This window comes from Episyrphus balteatus, chromosome 1 (genome assembly GCF_945859705.1).
Source record: "Episyrphus balteatus chromosome 1, idEpiBalt1.1, whole genome shotgun sequence".
Lineage (NCBI taxonomy): Eukaryota > Metazoa > Arthropoda > Insecta > Diptera > Syrphidae > Episyrphus > Episyrphus balteatus.
This window is the reverse complement of record NC_079134.1, coordinates 129,839,956-129,861,811: the sequence shown is the minus strand read 5'-3', so window position 1 is coordinate 129,861,811 and position 21,856 is coordinate 129,839,956. Positions and strand designations below refer to the sequence as shown.

The window sequence follows — 21,856 nt, the reverse complement described above, 5'->3', positions numbered from 1 at the left end:
TTTAGTTTCAATTGAGTTTAAGCTCTTGGTCTTTATTTTCTATACATTTCTTATCATTATTTACACATTCAAATAAATCTACAAAACTAAATAATATACAAAAAAAAAATTCAATGTCAAGGATGCATGCACGCTTAAATGAATTATTATAACAAATAAATAAATAAATTCATATATAAAATATACTGATATGAAGGAACATCATTATATTGTGGTATAATACGAGTAGATTGTTTTTTTTTGTTTTTAGTAATGATTATTATGATAAATTAAAATTATTAAAATTAATTGTACATTAAATTAAATACTATAAGATATGCAGTATAATTCGTATGGATCAATTACTAGCTTCGTCAGTGTCCACATCGGCAATCTCCTTTAGTTTACTCGAATTCTCCATAGCCTTGATGAAGCTTTGTGTTATCGCTGCTGAGTCAACCACCAGAATTGGTGTGCAACCGTCTTTGAGATGATCTCCTTGGCTTTCGTAGATTTCTCGCGATATGCTGCGTGTGAATGAGAATCGCAGTGATTTGTTTCGTGTGAGTTTGTTCTTTGGCAACTGGACAGGCTCTTTCAATGGTAATTCCAATTTGGCATCTCGCAGAACATCACTAGCAAAGGCTTTTATTTGGTTCCATGCATCGACTTAAAAAAGAAGTGAAGGTTAAAAACTGAAGAGAATTTTGATAAAGATGTGCTTCTTACCTATATGCTGTTCAGTAGCGTGTTCATATGTTACGCAGAATCTAATGACGTATTTTCCATTGACCATGGACGGAATCATATGCATTTTGCCCGAATGATTGATTTGAGCCAAAAGTTCTTGGTTGATGTTATCAGCAGCTCTGTTAAAAACATAAATAAATTAGTAAAATATTATAATGGGGTATAAATTTGAATATTACCGTAATCTGAAGCACACCAATCCCAGATACACATCATTTCGAACTTCGAATCGTTCATCCTTCTTCACCAGAATTTCAAATTTCTTTGCCAAAGTCTTGTGATTACTTATATAAGCCTGGAGTCCTGAGATACCATATGACCTGAACACAAACCACAATTTAAGAGCTCTAAAACGTCGACTTAATGGAATTCCATAGTGTCTATAGTCAATAGCCTTATCATGTTCATGTTGTAGGTAAAGGGGATTGACATTAAGAGCTGTCTTTAGAGTCATAACATCCTTAACCCACATTGCTGAAGTATCAAAATTAACTAACAGTAGTTTATTTGGATTTGTATTAAAAGAATCAGCATATTCCAGTCCCTTTGAAAAAATTCTCATTTCAGGAAGAATAAATGAATTTCCTGCATAAGCTCCATCCACATGAAACCAAATACTTGGTACTTCACTGCAAACTTTGCCAATTTCTGTGAGATTATCAAAAGCACATGCACCAGTTGTACCAACAGTGGCCACAACAAAGAATGGCTTCAATCCTGCATTTAAATCATTTTGTATGGCTTGATGGAGAAGATCAACTCTCAATCGTCCATGGGCATCAGCATCGATGAGTCTTAGTTTAACTAAAGCCATTTTGGCTGCTTTTTCAATTGAGGAATGTGCCTCTTTGCTAGCGTAGGCAATTAATTGTGGCAGAAATACGCTCTCATGACATTCACTATCACTGCCTTTGAGACTTTGGATAGCACGAGCACGGGCAGCAATCATACAAACGAGTGTACATTCGGATGCGGATCCTTGTAAGGCACCACCACCTTTACTACCGGGGGAATCGGTTATGAAGGCTTTAGGAAGATTTAGGGCCTTAGCATACCAATCGAGGACGATTGTTTCTAATTCTGTTGATGCTGGACAAGATGCCTAAAAACAACAACAAAATTACAAAATTTTAAATATTGTTTTGAGCTATAATCTTAAATTATACAATGTAATTGTTTTGTTTCTTCATTTTTAATTTTATATTAGTCGAAATATTTAGCTGGATTTATGAATGGTAATACTGTGTCGTTATTTGGAATTAAATTGAATCGTTTTCATTAAAACTTTATGCAAAGTGCAAATAAAATAATGAAAATAATACTGGGAACATAGTTTAGTTTATTTGTTTATTTGGCATACGAGAGCCATTTAAGTATGAGTATGTTATCGGGTACTTTACTAGAATGAGACATTTTTGGAGCTTTGGAGCAACGAAACGCTGTGGTGACCGATTTAGGTCCAGATTTCACAAGAGCAAAACAGATTCAAACTTAGAAAGATAATTTAGCTTTTCGAAAGCATTCATACTTTTTAAATTAAGTTTATTAAAACGTTTTTATACAAAATTTTCGTATGTATTAAATCGATTAAAAGGTTAACAAGAAATTCAGAAATCAAGAAAACGATTCTATGACAGGTACCGTTTATAACGGTTCAAAAAATAATTTTTATTTCCAAAAAAGTAAGGGCCGTTTTTGAGATACGAGCCGACCGTTTATTTTGATCCTAAAAAATCAGACTGACAGAATTGAGAGACCCACTTTTTTCGCATTCTCCATTCTCGTAATGTCAAAAACAGTAGTTTTGAAATTTGAAAATGTGAAAATACACATAATAATTTGTTAAAAATAGACGAAGCAATACAATTGTTGGTTTTTATTTGAATTCTTTTAAGAACTTACCCATGAAAAGCCAATCGATCCCAGAGCACTGCTCAACATATCACCCAAAACTGAAGGATATGAATTTCCAGCTGGGAAGTATGCAAAAAATTTTGGATGATTCCAGTGAACAACGCCAGGCATAACTTTGTCTTCAACATCTTGCAGCACGTTTTCAAAATTTTCACCATTTATTGGCGCCTCATCTAAAATTAAAAAAAATAAGTTTTTATTTTGATTTTCGTTTTGTTTTTGTTTTTTAAAATAATTCTTGTACCTATTTAAATTTTCTTAAAATAGAAAACAATTGCAAATATTTTCAACTACCTAATTGCTTCTATTTTTTTTTTTAATTTTGTTTAAATAAGAGTGCTGAAATTTAAAAATTCGAAATAATATTTAACTTTGAAGGATTTCAATGTGATGAAACATCTTTCTATTATAAAGTCACGAGAGTACAAGTCAGATGTTTTTTTTTTTTGCTTCTCATTGTTGTTAATAAGCAAAGTGTTACTTTGGAATATGATGAACATGCAAATGGAAAATTAAAATTAATTATCAACTTGTAGTTATTTATTTGAAACTATTAATAAGTGCGAATACAATTGTGAAATAAATTACTGAATGAAAATACAAAGTAGGTATATGAAAGAATTGTTTTAACAAGAAAAACACGTGTTTTTTTTGGTTGAAAGTGATGTTAAATTAATGGTTGTAATATTTAATCAATAAAAATTTAATAGTTGTAAGCTGTATTTAGTTATTAACATAAAATGAAGATGGAAGATGTTTCATTACTTATGCAGATGAAAAAATGCAACTTTTCAACAGCTTTTTTTTTTTTAAATATTTTGTAAACGATATGTAAACGATTATCATAAAATTATAACAAGAATTCATAAATTTATTATGATTTTTTGTATGCAAATATGTACATATGTATTTTGAGTTATTTTTAAATTAGTTTGTAATATGTGGAGCTAAAAATAATGTGCATTGCATCCCAGGTTTTTTTTTATTAGTATTCACGTACATAAAAGCAAATACTCGATGACGCGATGCTAGACTGCATAAAATTGTTAAAATGCAGATTATTTACTAAAAAGTATCGTAAAATGTAAACCTAATAAAATTAGTTTTAGAATTGACAATAAAATCAAATCGACAAGCAATGATGGCAATTTTATCGTTTTTATACATAGGTAGGTACATTAGGGTGTCCGTTATTTCCCAAAGTGATGTTTTCGGGGGAGACACCTCCTAAATCGACAGTTTAGGACTCAAATAAGGGGAATTTAGCAAAAAAAATTTTTGGAGGTCATTAACCCGTGCCTCTAAGGTCATACTTAATTTTTAACTTTTACTTAAATTTTTTTTCTCTCGAGGTAAAGCATATATTTTTAAATTTTTTTGATGATTGTGGTAGGAAAATGGGTCCTTTAAAAGATCACATTCAAAATTTCCCGTTCTAAAATTTTTGAAATTATTAGCTGTTTTTGTAGTTTTTGCTTAAACGTTTTATTTTTTCTTTCTCAAAGTACACAGCCTATAACAAAATTTGTTATGCATTGAAAAATATGTGCATAAGTCAACAATTTTTAATCTTTAACGATTTTTTAAGTTTTTATTTGAATTTTTTTTGCCGTTTTGATACGTTTAAATTGATTTGTCTCGAAGTACAAAAGATTTGTTTGCAATCTTTTAATTGGGTTTTGTTTAGCAATTATTTACCTAAGAAATAACATCAAAAAGATTGCAAACAAAAAATATTTTATATTTTATATTATTTGTTTTTATTTTATTTTGCTAAATTCCCCTTATTTCGGAGGTGTCTCCCCCGAAAACATCACTTTGGGAAATAACGGACACCCAAAGGTACATGTTGTTTTGATATTAACTCTTATGAAAAGTTAAAATTTTCTACATCATGCACAAATATGCATCACTAGGTTCAACTATATTTTACGAAAAATGATTGGAAAACCTGTAAGAGTGCAACATAAAACTTTTAAAAAGAAAATTTCGTACAGATTTTGTACTCCTTATGATTTCATATGCTCAGATTTTCTCATCCACAAAAAATCTAATATTCTATTAGGACAAGTAGGTACACGTGCCTACCATATTCGGCAACATGTTGAATTTTCGGATAAATTTCAAAACAAATATTCATAGACAGACACGTCTCCTTTTGTTAGAAAATAAAAACAAAAAGAAAACATCCTACTCATCTACTTAAAGCTACGAACTAATAAAATTAATCACAAGATTAACCCACTAATATATTTGAGCGTCCAGTAATTAAGAAAACAAATTTACGTCAAAAAAACAACAGTTTTATTTTTATTAAATTAAAATTAAAAACCATAATTAATCATAAAAATTGGTTCATTGCAAACAAAAAACAACAAAAAATCGAAAAAAAACTCAAAGTTTATTTTTGTTGTATTAAATCAGTTTTTTATCCACTCCATCCATCCCACTCACAACAAGAAAAAAAAATAGTTTTTTTTTTTTTGTTTTGTTGCCACACGATATTGTTTATTAGTTATTTTTTAACTTATAAATTAAGAAAAGTTAAATTTATAAAAAAAAGAATGTACACTTGTTCAATTTTAGAAAACATGTCATAAAAATGTTTGACAAATAAGCTGAGTGAGTGGGTGTGTCTTTTTTAACTTTTGACTATTTTAAAAAAATATTGAGTCAGTTTTACTTTCGGTATTACTTTTTAACTATTTTCTAATGACTTTTCAGTAAATTTATTTCAAAAACGAATTTTTGAATTTTGATTTTTGTCCAGGTAATTGCGAATTAACTATTATACAATATCGATGTTTATAATATCGTCAGGTGTAAAAATTTCCAAAAATTGTTCTAAGGTCAATCTTATTATTCAAATTTTATTTCTAAACAAAAAATCTACATCGAATGATTTGTTAGTATTAAAACTATCTAAACACCACACCACAAAAATAAAATAAAAACAAACGTGAATGGTGAAGAAGATTTTGTTGGTTTAAGCAAAATCAGTGTGAAAAATTTATAGGTAATTTTATAGACTTACTACATTAATGTTTTGATTTATGGATTGGAAGTGAATAAATTTAAAATAATCGACAATGTTTGTATTTTTTTAGAGATACAAGATAGAGAGATGATAGATATTTTGGAAAATTAAGTCTTTTAAACATGAATGAGGAAAACTATTTTCAAAAATAAAATTGATATTATAGAAATGATAGCTGGCGCATAATGATTGATGTGAAAATACTCTTCAAAAGGCATTTTATTTATATAAGAAATACTATGAACATTGTAGAAAAATAATTAAATGTATATATTTACAATAACATACGATTAATTGATTGAATACTTATAAGATTGGGTGGTTCTAGTTTAGTAGAAAAAAATATTTTCATACGTTCACAACCATTTCCGATTCATTTTTAAGACTTTTTCTTGAAAGAGCCCTGCCAGCTTGAATTTTCAACAGAAAGTTGTAGGTAACTCAGATGGGAATATCCATTTCTTTAGAATAAGTGAAAGAGGAGCCATCAATGAATCTGTCTAGTCAGCCAAGGTAAAATAATCAAATGAAGCTGTTGCGTTGCATTGATTTAATTAATGTATTGGATAATATTTGATGATTTTTTTTCTTCTAAAAGTGAATATTAATTCATTCTGATTAAATTTTTGATATTTAAACTAATTGTTAAAATTAATTTGTTTGTATTCTTGTTCGTATTAAATTTATTATTTAAGATTTTCATGACTTTGTGCAAAGTTATGTAAATTTGCATTCTTCAAAAAAAAATCCGGTTTTAGGTATATTCTTTAAAAAGTTTATTTTTAAAGGTATTTATATGAAAACTTGCATCATGTTTTGTTGCCAGTTGGATTATAGACATATTTAAGAATAAATCACAATTATTGCAAGAAATTTGATATCAGTGGCGATCGCCGATTTTAAAGTACCTATACCTACTGCAGCTAATGAGGGTATTAACTTCTAACATTTAACCTTGAGCTTAGCTTAAATACTGATGGCCAAGTTTGTATCCGAACTGGGCATAGAAACGACAAAAGTTAAATATATCTCAAGTGAAAGTTTATCAAAAGTAGTATGCCATTTCATAATATATGGCGACAAGAATCAAAATCAACGGAGAACAGATATATGTATATTAAGGTGGGTCGTTTTTGGGTTTTTTTTTTTTCGAATTTCAAATCGTAACAGCGAGGAAAAGTTGTGAATGTTGAAGACTAAGAAGGGGTTACAAAATAATCAAAATCGGTTAATATCTTTAATCCGCGCATCGGCTCTAAAGCTTGAAAAAATATTTAAAAAAATGGTATTTTTCTAAAAAAAATTTAAACACCCTAACATCATTTTTTTTTAATAAAATAGGTTTGGACAACCTTTATATTAGCTAAATATTTAGTAGAAAAAAAAAATTGTTCAAATTGGGTAAGGACTTCCGGTCGCACATGCGTTTTGAAATTTGTCGAAATATGGCAAAATTCCTATTTTTACGAATTTTTTTTAATGGTTTAGAGTTTAGACTATTTGGTAAATTATTATTTTTACCAAATTTGAAAAAAAAAAATGAAGTTGACACAATCAGTGAATGCTATGAACTCGTTAAAGATTCGAAAATCTGTTGGTCAAGAGGGATTTGACTATGTATCATTCTCCTCGTCGCACAGTGGTGCTTTATGGCGTCAAAAATCATTTACACGGTCATTTCTTGACGAAAAGTCATTTAATTTGGGACACTGAAGCATATTAGTATGAGAAATACGAAAAATCTTCAAACTTTTATTTTTTCAATATGGTGGTTCCAAAATGGCGGACAGAATAAGCGTTTATATAGAATTTTCTTTTACAAAACTGAATATAAGCTAGAAATTTAGCTAAATTGATGTTAAAAAGATGTTCGCTCTTGGATTTGTTTAGAATTGTTCATATTCAATGAAAAACAAAATTAAAAAAATTTAAAACAAAGACCAAAACGTAGCAAAGTAGTAAAAAACACTTTTATACCCTTTTTATGCTATTTCTTGGATTTTTTGATTAAATTAGCACATTTTTTACATCTTTCATTTTTGAAAAAAAAAAAAAAATTTCAAAAGCTGTTTCGTAACGAATGGTTTTAGAAATTATAATAAACTATATAGTTCACTTTAGTCAAGTAGTGAATTTACTTCACATTTTTTCCATGGAATTACAAAAAATTTTAATGAGTTGAGATTTGTTTCTATTTTCTGAAAATTGACTTTCTTTGGTTTTGAACAAAAAAGTACTAAAGTGAACAAACTGCATAGGTCAGACCCAAATGAACTTAATTGCCCAAATCTATATCTTATGCATTGTAAAATAAAAATTCTATTTTTGTGCAAGCATTCTGGACAACTGAAGTACATTTTCGGAAGCCTGGTCATAAATAATAAATACAAGATTTCCAGTGAATCGAAATATCTATTCAAACAAAGGGATTTAAGTCAACTTTGATTTGTTCATACAACAAATTTCAGCAGATTTCCCTCATAACTTCTTGTGTTATTATGAGTTTTAACGTATCCATCACATCTTTTATTCTGGTATAAAATAAATGAAATCCGCCACTGAGTAGGTTAGAAATTCTATTTGTTTATCACTTGTCTTTTTATGTTAAATATCTATAAAAAAAAAAAGTTTGTTGACATTAAAAAATTGACTATTATTGTATTTACATGACAAATTGATGATCAATGTTCAACTTAACACATTAAGCAAGTAATATGTATAGGAAGATAACCCATTAAAAAAAAACTACCTTTAACTAGTGTGAATATATTTTCTGTTCAACGTGAATCTTTTCATTTTACCTAATGCTAAAAATTATTATTTAATCTTGAGCCGTTTGAAATTTCATTCGTACTTTAAAATTCAAATGAATGTATTTTTTTATCTTTAATTTTTAAAATCGATCAAGAAATTTCGGTTGTTTTTGAAAAAACTCTATTCGATTTGTAACTTCACCAAGAAAATAGAAAAAAAAGTATTTAGCCGAAATTGGAAAGACATGTAAACAGATAGAGTCCAAACAGAAAAAGCGCATAATTTCCAAGATTATTTCTTGATAAAAAATGAACTTTTCGAATACAGTTTAGTTTTTGAATTATAGACATTCAAAGTACATACATATTCAAAAGTGACAAGTGTAATAAATGGAGTTCTAATGTAATTATGTAAAATATTTCTGAAATACACAAATCGTGCCTGCAAAAGTCAGGGTTGCCATGTGTAAAGAACTAAGCTATTGTTTTTATTCTTATCGAGTTTCAATATAAATTATGCTCGAAAATGTGGCAATGTTATTGGATGAAAATTAGCATGGGGTTGTGTAAAAAAAAAATCAACACTTCATAGGGTTGCCAGTATTTTAAATATTTTTATTCTGCCCCATAATTTGAAAAAGAACAGCACCTTTATTAACACGCAATACCACATTTGTAACAAAATTTAAAAATACTCTTCTCGGGACTTTGTTGTACATAATAAAGTCTGAATTTAGGAACAAAAAAAACGATTTTTTGGAGAAAAAAGGTATTTTAAATTTTTTAGTGTTACACACTGTTAATTAGTAAAAAATTGGTATACTAAGACCCAAAAATAATTGAATGTATCTTTATGAACGCACAACAAAAAATTAAGGAAATTCTTTTGTAAGAGCCTTCCACTTTAACTTTTCCTTCAATATTAGGTATGCTTGAACTGTTTTAATACAATGTTTTCGTGTAGGTAAGTCGCACTTTCGATTTCTTGTTTTTTTTTTTTCTGTAGAGATTTGATGTATTAAATTGAAAAATAAATTGAAGATTATAGTAAACAGCTGCCTTAAGTGTTTTGAAGTGCAAGGTATTTATTTTTATGTGGGTGTTTGTTTTTAAAATATTGTTTTTTTTTTTTTCAGCTTACCAGGAATTAAACGTTTCAGGTATCCAGGGTCTAAAGTAGGCGCGACATCACGTTTTTCGATATTATCTGAATAATCGCAGATATAATCAATCATAAGTTTTCCGTATTTTCTAAAATCTTCGGTATTCATTTTAGTTTTTTTTTACAATTTTTTTTAAATATTTGTAACGATAAATGCACTTATCACAATTTCACAAAATATTAGTACCTATTTGTATTAAATGTATTTATACTTAACAATATTTGAATGAAAAGTCTTCAAAATAATCTTTAATTTTTTTAATATATTATTATTTTATATCTTTCGCTTTTTGGTAGCGAAATATGTTAACTCGATTTATCCAACTCAAATGAAAATATTTTCCAGTTGCGTTCGTTTAAATATCGAAAAGTATCTTTTGGAAAGATTTAACCAAGATGTGATCTCTTTGAAATAAAAGCTTTTAATAATCACTCTCTCTCTCTTTTAATGACTCTGTTCTGTCTATTGCATTTAGTTTGATGGATTGAAAGCTTTTTTCGAGCAGTATCTTGCTGATGCTCAGCAGACTTTGGAGAAAAAAAAGTATCTTTTACTAAAAGTTAAATGCAAAAAAAAGGCCCATTCCACCCGGCATTTCTGTGAATGAAATTATTTATTAATTCTTGAAAATTTACATCTTTGACATATTGTTGTAGGCTTGATAGATCTACTTAAAATTATAGTCACACTTTGTAGTTGGGTAGTTTACCCAACTTACACGCGTATTTTTCATCGAATCTATTCAATTTTATTATTATTCGTGTGTACTCATCAATCAGAAATACAAAAATAGGATCACACACAATAATTTTATCTTTAACTGGAGAAATATGTATTATATTTTTGGAATAAGTTGATGTTTTGTTAGGATAAATTGGTTTAAATGTAAACTTTTTAAAACTTGTGGTTTATTGGCTTGTTGTATATGCGAAAAATTGCGTAGGGGTGAGTATTTACCTGTTTGCTTTTATTTATTGCTTTAAAATAAACAAAAAAAACTTATATATTGTTGTTGGTGTTAAATTATAATTATTCTTAAAATGAATTGAATCCTTTCGATGAAATTCTCTTTGGTAAAGAAAATAATCATTGTCAATAATTAAGTCTAAACAAAAATGCTTCTTACAATAATATGTAGTTAAAGTTTGTTTAAAATACCTACTTGATAATTATTGTACTACGTATAATGGATGATGATTCATATTTGGATACTAATAAAAATAACGTAGATATCTATTTTTGTATTTTTGAAAATACAAAAAAATGTTAAATTTTATTATAGTTGGTGTAATGAAATGTTAAGAAATTTTGTTTATTTAAATTTGAACAAAAAGTTATTGTTTTGAAAATAGAAAAATATCTTTTATTAAGTTCAATGAATGTAAAAAATTTATTTAAGTTATTTTATCATTTAATGATGTTTTTCTTATAATAAAGAAATTTTAAATTGTTGCTTGGAAATCAAAACAACTTATCTGTAATATTTCGAAAAAAAAACAATATCTTTTAAAAGATAGCTCTTTCGAAAAAAGCGGCTTATCAAATACCATGAATATAGGGCGATCTATTTCAGTTTTATAGAATTAAAAAAAAATTCCATAATTCTTTACACAAATATGATAAAAGAACCATATAAACAACAGTATCATCAAACGGAAACCAAGATTAAACTTGAGAGAAATGGATTAGGAAGTGGATACCTTTATTTTATCTTTAGTTTAAATCAAATAAATCTAGGAGATTCCGAGAGTTTTAACTTTTAATAGCGTGATTTGAGAAACGAAAACCATTGACTTCGAATAAATGATCACCTTACTAGTTGATGCACACTTGAACTTGCTTTGCGGCATTCTAACTAAGACACATGCCATTACTTTTGTGGCATGCTTATTTTTAAATTTATAGCAAGTTTAGGAAAATAATGTTAAAAACAAAGTTATTTTCTCAATTTCATGTTTCTTCTATTTTCAGCCAGATAATTTTTCTGCACTTTTCATATGACATTTAACGTTATTTTTAAAAAACTGAAGCAAATTCATAATTTGACATTATTTTTGTCCGATGTATAAATTTTCTTTTTAAAAATGTTTTTCACTGATCCTTTTGGTTAATCGTCTGGACGATCTGTGTCTTCAACGCTCGAACCTTTTTAAAAATTTTATATCATCGTTTATTCTCTAAACTAAATTTAATGGACCTTTTTTGCTAATTTAATCAGACTCTTTGATTTTTGTATATTTCCATTGAAAATATAAAAAATAATTTTTATTACAAATAAAAATGTTTTCCATTAAAAAAAAAATTTATTGCGAATAAAAAATTTTCTGCATTGAATGAAAAATGTGTGCATTAAATTTTTTTTTTAATATTACCTAGTTAAATTTGTGACCATTTTGACTATTTGGCCTTAAATTTAATATTATACATAGATAAAATTGCTAATGTATGGTGAAATAGCCAAAATTATAAGAAATTCGACGAATTTTGATTTTTTTTTTGATGCAGAAAATTTTATATTTGCAATAAAATTTTTCTTTAATGCAAAATATCTAAGTATTTTTATTTGCAATAAATATTTTATTTTCAAATGACATATTTTTCAGTTACAATAACATTTTTTACTATGCAAAATTTTTTGAAAATATTTTTCAGTTGCAATGAAATTTTTTTGTAATGCAATTTTTTTTCAGTTGCAATAAATATTTTAATGCAAATGTTTTTCAGTTGCAATAAATATTTTTTTTTTATTTCAAATTTTTTTCAATTGTAATTTTTACAACTCTGCTTGGGAGTCATATTATAAAATTTTGTGATGAGCAAATAAGTGAATAGAAAAATAAAACCACGACAGATTCTTATAGGAAATTTAACTCTCTACAAAAAAGGTCTCCTAGTAATTTTCCCTAAATTGAGTTCTGAAGAAGTTATTCACGATTTAAATCGAGAAAAAAATTAAAAAATCAATTGGCAGCAAATTAATTGCTTTAACCGTTAAGAAGATATTCGTATCAAAACCAATGCCCACTGATTTCAATAGTTATCTTATGACAAGTATGCATTGCGATTTGAATATGATTATCTTTTAAACGGTTAAAGCAATTAATTTGCTGCCAAGGAACTTTTTATAGAACGTTTAAGTCCCTACAAGAAAACATCTTGCTAATTTGAAAATATTGAATTTTCAGTGAATTAGAAAATTTTGAAGTTGAAAATTGATTTTTTAATTTTTTTCTCGATTTAAATCGTGAATAACTTCTTCAGAACTCAATTTAGGGAAAATTACTAGGAGACCTTTTTTGTAGAGAATTAAATTTCCTATAAGAATCTGTCGTGGTTTTATTTTTCTATTCACTTATTTGCTCATCACAAAATTCCAAAGTGAAACAGTCAAATTGAAAAAAAACACTTCGATTTAAAAAGCTTAATTACTCGAATACGGCTCGTCTGACGAAAATTTTCATTCAGATCTTTTTTGTAGGAAATTTAATTTTATATAAGAAAAAATTAACAGAAATTTTTTTTACTTTGATCGTCTAGCAGTTCTGTTGTAACACATCATATCATGTACATATAAAATTAAAAAACACCGATGATAGACCTCTTAAAATTATTTTTAACGGCTCAAATTTTCACCAAATTTTTTTTTCATCATCCTGAACAAGATTTTTGAAGTAACTTTCAAAAAAAAAAAATATTTTATTTTTTTGGCCCAGTCTAGTATATTATGTGTAAAAGAAAAGATACCTATGTAATTACTAACAGTTTATGGTCTGTCATTATTTTGTGAGACTTATGGTGTCCTCTAAAATGAATAATAAAAAGAGAATAACCTATTTTTAGGACTTTTTCAGAAGTTGTTCATGTCTCGAAACATTTCCTCGTCTCGAAAAAATTTCCCCATCAATCATTTTCCGCTAATATTTTTTTTTTTCTTATTGTCACAAAAAAATTTGCACTGTTCAATTAATGGTCACCAGTATTAAGACTAAGATCAAAATTGTTTGTATTGTGTGTAGGAATACAAGTACAATAAAACCCATTCTTAAACGCTTTCTTCATACACGCTAAATTAATTTATAAGCTGATGATGAGTTATTGATTAAAATTATTCTTTTTATTCTTATTTTTATCTTTACTATCGAAATATATTAATAAATGAAGGAAAAAGGCAGGAATATCGTGTAAATTGAGTCTTTTGGCACTGATGTAAAAGATATAAATCTTCATGTTTCCCATATTCAGATTTTTTTTTGCAATAAATCAATAAATTGAAATATTGAATTAATCAGATGACACATCTCGGTCAATTTAACAAAAAAACAAAAAAATGTTGTTGAGACTTAAGTCCAATTTATTTGATCATACAAGAATTTTAAAGAATCGAAATTACTATGCACATGTCTTGGCATCATGAGGTGTATTTTTTTTTGTATTAAGAAAATCAGATCCTCGTGAGCAACTTAATCATAACTAAAAAGAGCTGTCTAGAAATTTATTTAATGAATATGAACGGAAAAATCTTATAAAGAAAGCAACTATCAAAGATTATTAGGAATGCAACCTCATTGCATACTAAGAAAACCATTTTGCAATTATTACAATCCGGTGGAGTTTTTTTTTTATATCCTAGGTATGGATATTATTTAATAAGTATCGATATTGGTATATTAGACAAAATATCGATAAACCTAATGGCACGTTCATATGAAATTTGATCATACAAGATCAATACTCTCATGGAATCTTTTTTCTTGATTCATGAACTTTGTGTTATAATTAAATACTCTTAGGCAAGTAGCCCACCACAAACTATAATACTATTTTATGGATTCCGCACTGTTGCAATCATATATAGAACTCATAAGCCCACTCATGTGACTAATGTTGTAGAATCACAATAGGTAGTATTTAAAGTTTTCCACGTAGGGAATCACCTTTTCTTTTATTCCGCAACTTTGTATAACACTTGTAGTGATATAGCATCATTAATTTTCCATTGAGAAAGGTTTATTACTATTATTACTACGAAAATGATTATGATAATTATTTACAATTAATATGAAAGCAATTAGATTGAATATTATTTCTGAAACACACCTTCGTGTACTAAATTGTTGCAAATGATCATGGAAATTCCCGTACTTATGTTGTTTCTCAGTAGATTCTTCTAGTAATAATATTAAATTATTTAAAAAAATAGTTTGGCAAAACTATAATTTCATGTTATTTTGTATTTATTTTTTCCTTGGTCCAATGGGTCAATGTATGTATAATGTTTTGGTGAATCACTTCTTCTGTGAAACCCACATCCAAAAAAATTTTCTATATCAGTCATTAAACCTTAATAGTTAGGAAAGTTGTTATCTTTTGACTACTAAACATGTTAATCGTACAACTCTTATATGTATCAGATTTTTTACTTGCGATATAGGTACTATAGGCGTAAAAAAAAAAAGTTGAGATAACATTTTTCCATGACATTACAATGGTATGCCAAAAAAGTGGGTCCCGGAAGTCCGTCTGTCTGTCAGTCAGTCTGTCTGTAAACGAAGCTACAGCCTAAACGGATAGACCGATTGATGTCAAACTTGGTATGTAGTGTTATTTGGCTACTCTCTAGAGGGGTTTTTGGAATTAATATTTTTGGACCAAAAGTAACGGTACTTGTCATATACCGATTTTAGTAAAATTCAAATATCTCGAAAACGGCTCCAACGATTTTGTTTGAAAAATTCAAATGTTAGTTTTAAGCCAAGGTCTATCTTCTAATGAAAATTTTTTTTTTGAAAATCATTATTAACGGTACCTGCCATAGAACCGTTTTTTATTTCAAATCCGATTATCTCCGAAACTGCTAATTCGATTTCAACGAAACTTTTTGTAAAGAAGCATTTATATAATTTAAATATAAACCAAAAATAAAATGTTCAAAAAAATTATTTTTGGATTTTTAAAAAAATTTTGAAATTTTTTTTTGAAAAATCAAATTTTCGAAAACGGGACATTGAATTTTTTTGAAATTTTGTTTTTAGATGCTGATGAGTGATTTCTACAAAATGGCGTACCAATTTTATTTTAAAACTTTTTTTCCAAAAAATTATTTATAAAAAAATAGTTTTTTAAAAAACGGCTCTAACGATTTTAAAATTTTTTTTTCTAAAAATGCATCTTAATATATCAATCAATATTGCATACTTGTTTTGGAGGGCAATTTGATTTCAGATTTTATTTTATTTTTTTAAAAAGCGAATTTTATTTTTTATTTCTATATAAAAAGTCTTAAAAATTTAAGCAACTTTAACCCTAAGAGCAAGTTCGTGCGACCCAGTCGTGCATTTTATTTTTATAAAAGCAAAGTAATAGATGAACTTGACCACAAATCTTATATGGATATTCACCGCAAAATCACCATATTTGGGCTTTTAAATGATATTTAATGCAATTTAATACTATCTAATACAAATCTAGATAGAAATGAAATGAATGATGATACTGTAAAACGAAGAAAAAGACTAATGATTTTTTTTTTTCTTAAGTCGAAGGAGTAAGTTCTGGTAATTTGAAATAATATACCATCGTCACAAATTGTCGATTAGATTGATTCAATATTTTCCGAATTATATTCCAAAAAGAAACATGTATATTAGGGTGTGTCACTTTTGTATGGCCGAAAAAAAGTACCCTACTTTTGCAATGTAATAGTGGTCAAAAGTTTTATTAGGGTCTAAGGTTTAATAATATGTAAAAAAATAATTATAATATTCGTTCGTCTTTGGCTCGCTCAAATCGGTGGAAGTTGTTAGGAAAAAAACGATTTTATGTTAAAAAATGATTTTTTTTCTTCGCATATTATTTCGCAGCTTCTTTACTAAGTGTTCAATTCAAACAAATATAAGCTTAAAAATTTTTTCTTATAAAGATATATATTTAATATATGTGTTTTTATATTCAAACGGCGCAGTTAAAAAAAAACATATAATTAAAAAATCTCTAAAAATTCAAATTTCTTCGATTTCTTCCTATATTTTTTGACCGAGCTAAATTTATTAATTTAAATGAAAATTGTAAACGCAGGATTTATTTTTGATAAGTAATGCAACTTTTAAAAGCTATTACATTTGAAAATTCCATACTTTAGCATTTTGACACACCGTAATGTATATGTATACCACAATACCCAACACGAAACCAATACTTGCCTTATAGTTTATAGAGCAAGTAAAAACTAAAATGATTAAAAACGTTAATCATTTATTTTAACTGTGAGGCATATCAATCAAAAGCAAATTTTCGACATTTGTTTTTTTCTAAGGGTTCCGAAATCTTTTAACTCAAATTTCGACCCAATAAATTTATAATTTTGAAAGTTTGGTAACCAAAAGACAACTTGTGTCACTATTATTTTAGTTTGTAAAATAAAGAGGAAATATGGGGTCACTGTGGTGTATGTGTAACATTACAAAATAAAAAAACATTTCAATTACTTTTGAAGTGACCTACCACTACCAGGAGTTGTAGGTATGAATGAGTACATCATATTATGGCACTTGAAATTTTTCATAGACCCTCAAAATTTTAAATTATCGTAATAAAACCGTTTTTCAATGATTTCAAACTTCAGCAATTTTTACTAAGTCATTCTTTGGTCAAGTTGAGATGTTTTACAGTTTTTAATAGAGGAGTATTTTCGAAGTGCTTAATCCGAATCTGAAGTCAGTTTCGCCCAAACACCCTTAAAATTATGAGTAAATTGTTAAAAACCATAAAAATAGCATTAAATTGGGGATTTAATCAACATTTTGAGGGTGTTTTGGCAAAACTGACTGCAGATTCGGATTTAGCACTTCCAAATTACTCCTCTATTAAAAACTGTAAAAACATCTCAAATTGACCAAAGAATAACTAAGTGAAAAATTGTTGAAGTTTGAACTACATAAAGATGGGTGGTAGGTCCAAGTGAAAAGAACGGGCACTTTTTTTTGTGGGCCTTGGTTATCAGGGGCAAGAAAAAATTAACACTGTTTAAAAATTCATATCTGAGCAACCAAAAAAGATATCAAAATTTTTCAAATATAGCTACAAAGAATAAAATTTTTTTCAAAAAATTAAGACCTTTAAAAATTTTCTACCATTAGTATCAAAAGAGAAATTAGTTTTTCATTTCTTCGATTGCCCCAATAAGTTAAAATTTCTTCCTCGAGTAAACAAATTACATTCTAACCGATTTTCATAAATAAAAACTAATTCAATTCAGCATAAACAGAAAAACGATAGATCAAGACTTTCTCGGTTATGGTTCAATGGATTTGAATATGTTAATGTTTTTTAAAAAGATTTTTTTTTGTGTAGGCCTAAAAATATTTTAAACTTTTTTTTAAAACCCAAAAATAAAAGATTCGACTTCGAACACAAACCATCAATGAATTTGGTTTAAACGCACAATATCTCATATCTCTGGCCTTTTTTTTCAAAAGTTGATTAAGAATTTTTTGATTTTGATCATCACAATTAACCAAAACTTGCAAATATCTGTTTTCAAAGATTTTACAATTTCGCCAGACAATGAAAAAAGTGAAAAAAAAAATTTCAACCTCACCGGATTTTTATTTATAATTTTTCTTACCAAGAAAAAAATAAATAAATCTAATCATATCCGAAAATACACCTTTCACGTTACCTATATACATTTTGTGTTCGATTTTTACACTAAACAGTGTTTCTTGATTTATTGACTTCGTTTGGATACGTCATGCAACCACGTTATCTGATGTAAACAATTAAACACCGCATCGGCTATTTCATTAGAAGATTTTTCTTATTTTTTCAAAAATTAAGATCAAATATTTTGAGAATGCATCAGCAGATGCGCAAGCGATGATGATGGTGATAGTTGAAATACCTGCATTATAAAAAAATGGTTAATATAATTTCTCAGATATCAATTTTGACAAGAAACTTTTTTTCATTCATTAATTTCGTTGAAAAAAATGTATGAAAAATTAAATTCCGTTTATAGAGTACCAGAGTAGGTAAAACGGAAGCATTCATAAATTTTTGAGGCTTTTTGAAAAAGAATTTTGAAAGTTGATTTGAAGTGCAATATTTTCAATTGCACTTAAAAAAAAAAATATTGTAAGGGAGGAACTAGTAAAGGAAAAATGTAATATACAACTGAATCATCGTTTTTTCTTCCTTAAACCTTTGGAATGTCCAATTATGTATATAGTTTATAGAAAGACTCTTGCATCATAAGAAACTTTTACCGGATCTATTAGCATTGAACTTTGCTTCGTGATGGAATTCCTGACTCTTTCTATAAACTTAAGGAATCAATCTAAATAAAAACCCAAACTGACCTCAAAAATGACGTACATAATATATCAACCACAAAACAAATATATTGGAAATAAATCAAATACACCGTCAACTATTTTACTTCAAACTTCTATAAATGAACCATAAAACGAGTTTGACATATCAATTATGTATAAGCTTGTTACAATTTTCATTAGTCATAGTTTATTGTATCTGAGTTTAATTATGACAACCATACAGCACGAGATTATTGTACTTTCCTAGACAGAAATAAATATTATGAATTCAGTGATATTATCAACCTTGATCGAGGGCAGAAAGTCCAATTCCCATAGAGGAAGAACGATGCTTTTCGATCTATTACATCACAATTTACTAAATTTATTCCATGACTACAAAATCCCCTTTAAACTTATTACACGGCTCTTATATTAACACCTTGATTTCACACCTCTTTTGAGCTAGAAACAAGAAGTAGATATTATTATTATTATTTATATTTGCACGTCATAGTTATTGAAGAAAAAAACATTGTATTTGCCTCCGTATAGTTTTTGACGTCATAGCCACGAGGGGCAATGTCTGTTTTAGTTTCTAAGCTCTCTGCGATTCCGCCTCCGCTATCGTCGGAAGTAATTATTCAGAAAAAAAAAAAAAATATTTCAAATCCTGGTGAACACCACAAAAAAGATTGAAATCTATTCTTGTCAGAGAAATTTACATAAAATCATTATAGTTTGGGAGGTAAAGTTGTTGTGTTTTGATAAAAATTTGAATGAAGTTGATGTCGGCCATTCCAAAGTAACGGAGAAGACATATTGATCTTGTTTTCAGTTTATCTCGTTGAAGAAGCAATCTTTTTTCTTGAAACCTAGTAGGTCTTAAGGGCTCATGATAAAATTGATGTTCTAGAAGTTTCACGAAAAACTAATTAAACGTTGCCAAATTATTTACAGATAAAGCTGTAACGGAGAAGAAGACGCGTACAAATCTTCTCCGTTACTGTCTTTGGATCCTGTACCAGAGGGGTTTTTATAATATTTTTTTTTTACCAAAAATAACGGTACATGTCATATACCAATTTACCAAAATACAAATTTTGGAAAAGTTTTATTTTCTCAAAAACGGCTCCTGCTTTTAAAAAAAAAAAGAACATATTTGGTTTTAAATAAGGTCTATCTTTTTATGAAAAAAGTTTTTTTTTTCAAAATCCTTATTAACGGTACCTCCCGTAGAACCGTTTTTTTTTTTTTAATTTCAAATTATCTTCTAAATTAATAGTTCAATTTTATCGATTTTTTATGTAAAAACATTTATATGACCTAAATATAAATCAAAAACAAAACTTTGAAAAAAAAAAAAAAAATAATTTTTGGATTTTTTAAAAAATGTTTAAATTTTTATTTTTTTGGAAAAATCAAATTTTCGAAAACTTGACGTTGAATTTTGAATTTTATTGATATTTTGGTTAGATTGGTGTTGGTTAAAAGTTTCCTTCAAAATGGCATACCAAATTTTTTTTTAATTTTTTTTTTTCAAAAAATTATTTATAAAAAATTACTTTTTTTAAAAAACGGCTCTAACCTCTACAGATTTTGATCAAGGGGCACGGTAGTGCCCAGCCAAGTTATCTAGCAACTTTGGCACTACACCCTTATTTACAGGAAACAACTCAGGCCATTTTCGACCCCCCTCTAACTTCCACACCAAAGATGTCAGAAGTTTCAAACTCGCTACATTTGTTGAACTCGCCGAACCCAAATTCCTCACAAAATTTCAGCTTCTTACGATGAGTAGTTTCTGAGATATAGGACTTCAAAAATCGCGAAAACCGTAACTGACTCATTGACTCACTGACTCACTGACAGATCATCAAAATTATGGAGAACTTCCCGCTATCGTAGAAACTTGAAATTTTACATGGTGATAAGACTTGTGGTGTATACAAAGGAAAAATCGAAAAATTGAGATTTTCAATTCAGGGGGCGTGGTAACCGCCCATTTTCGCCGAATTTTCATCAATTATTATAGAGCACTTCTGACTATCGTAGAATTTTGAAATTTGGTAGAGTGGTAGAGCTAATAAGTTATATAAAGAAAAAAATTTAAAATTTGAGAATTTTGGATAGGGGGCGTGGCAACCGCCCATTTCTGCTGAATTTTCATCAAATATTATAGAGCACTTCTGGTTATCGTAGAATCTTGAAATTTGATAGAATAGTAGATCTGGTAGTTTATAAAAAGGAAAAAATTTTAAATCTCAGAATTTTAGCCAGGGGGCGTGGCAACCGCCTATTTCCGCTCAATTTTCATCAAGTATTATAGATCACTTCTAACTATCGTAGAATCATGAAATTTGGTAGAATGTTAGACCTGGTAGTTTATACAAAAGAAAAAATTTTAAATTTGAGAATTATAGACAAGGGGCGTGGTAACCGCCCATTTTCTCTGAATTTTCTTCAATTATAGAGATTTTAAGTTCTATAGCAAAACCTTGCAAAAAGTAGTGAAATCACAACAAAAACATTACTGTTAAAAAAAGAGCCAAGTTCTCCTATGTTGAAATTATGCTGGCACAAAAAGTACTGAAATGTAAAAGTGTACCAAGTTCTAAAGCTTGGCTTTAAATTTTTATAAATAGAATTTTGATTTTTTTCTTGGCAAATTTTCAAATAGCTTTAAAAGTCGGTAATTTAAAGAAAAATTGTTAAGAGAACAATCAAAATTCTATTTATAAAAATTTAAAGCCAAGCTTTAGAACTTGGTACACTTTTACATTTCAGTACTTTTTGTGCCAGCATAATTTCAACATAGGAGAACTTGGCTCTTTTTTTAACAGTAATGTTTTTGTTGTGATTTTTTTTTTTCGAAAAATGCATCTTTATTAAAGAAATTAAACTGCATACTATTTTTGGAGCTCAATTTCATTGAAAGAGTTGTTTTTT

At 27.9% G+C, this 21,856-nt stretch overlaps 1 protein-coding gene across 2 annotated transcripts; it reads right to left on the bottom strand.

The window, feature by feature from the left end:
• LOC129917125 (aromatic-L-amino-acid decarboxylase) lies at positions 1 to 9,724 on the bottom strand. Of its 2 annotated transcripts, none has more exons than XM_055997492.1 (5): positions 9,575 to 9,724; positions 2,632 to 2,816; positions 909 to 1,831; positions 709 to 848; positions 1 to 648 (listed from the first exon to the last, which is right to left on the bottom strand). In XM_055997492.1, exons 1-5 carry the CDS (start codon positions 9,702 to 9,704, stop codon positions 338 to 340), a joined length of 1,689 nt encoding a protein of 562 aa, XP_055853467.1. In that variant the 5' UTR covers positions 9,705 to 9,724; the 3' UTR covers positions 1 to 337. The 2 variants fall into 2 exon arrangements, with proteins under 2 accessions (XP_055853467.1, XP_055853475.1); XM_055997500.1 differs by lacking the exon at positions 9,575 to 9,724 and adding an exon at positions 2,888 to 2,970.
• Positions 9,725 to 21,856: the final 12,132 nt, after the last annotated feature.